Below are 881 nucleotides of genomic sequence, written 5' to 3' on the forward strand. Positions count from 1 at the left end.
GTGCCTATGGGTTTTGCCTATGGGTTTTACCAACACCCTGGAAGCTTTGCCCTTGTGCACCAGAAATCTTGCCAAAAAGTGCATTACTATACAGACTGGAATGTGATGGGTGCTTGTGATCAACAGACATGAGTCTGAAATTGATTAACATTTGATATGAAGAGTATTAGACAATTTGATAAGATTGACTTTTGAGTTTGATATGATGATTTTAACTTTCTTCCATTTTTTTAAACAGAAGTATTGTTAAAGTACTTCTTATTTTAACTTTATTTTTCATATAAAAAAGTTTATTAAGTGTATTTATGTTTATATTTTTTATGTGCATTTTCAGATGGTTATAGAAAGTTTGTGTAAAACATGAAATTAGAACAGAAGCACCAGGCTGTATGGTGAAGGATATGAAAAGTAATTTGCATAAAATCCAGAAGTCGCAGAGAAGCAACTTATTGAATATCTGGAAGGAACAGCATTAGTTTGGCACTGATCACCATTATTGGTAGTGGAGTTAAGGTAAGTAAATTGACATTCTCATTCTTATCAGAATTCTTCAGAAGAGTATCATGGAAGTAACCAGTGTATACATTAGATGATATTTCACAGAGTCATAGCTGTATGTTTTAATCCTTAACTTGGTCCCATATTTTCCAGCTGATTGACCAATACCATGGGACCATTGCAACTGACAGACCTGCCGTGGGAAGACATAATATACTGCTACATATTTCCCCACTTGTCCGCAGCAGACTTATGGCGGTTTCGTGGAGTCTGCAAGAAATTTGAAGCCTTGTTCTGTGCTTATATGCAGGCTTGTGAGAAACTTGATTTGACTGCATCAAAAATGACAGATGAAGTCTTTCAGAAGGTATAATGCAACAAGC

General features: G+C 35.4%; 1 protein-coding gene across 1 annotated transcript in view; it reads left to right on the plus strand.

The window, feature by feature from the left end:
- LOC119581853 (F-box/LRR-repeat protein 15-like) overlaps positions 1-881 on the plus strand; it is a gene marked incomplete in the record, with an annotated part of 6,470 nt that overhangs the window by 2,386 nt on the left and 3,203 nt on the right. The window contains 2 exon segments of the mRNA XM_037929995.1: positions 335-513; positions 652-865. Of these exon segments, the coding sequence (XP_037785923.1) occupies positions 668-865 (198 nt within the window).

This window comes from Penaeus monodon, chromosome 15 (assembly GCF_015228065.2).
Source record: "Penaeus monodon isolate SGIC_2016 chromosome 15, NSTDA_Pmon_1, whole genome shotgun sequence".
Taxonomy (NCBI): domain Eukaryota; kingdom Metazoa; phylum Arthropoda; class Malacostraca; order Decapoda; family Penaeidae; genus Penaeus; species Penaeus monodon.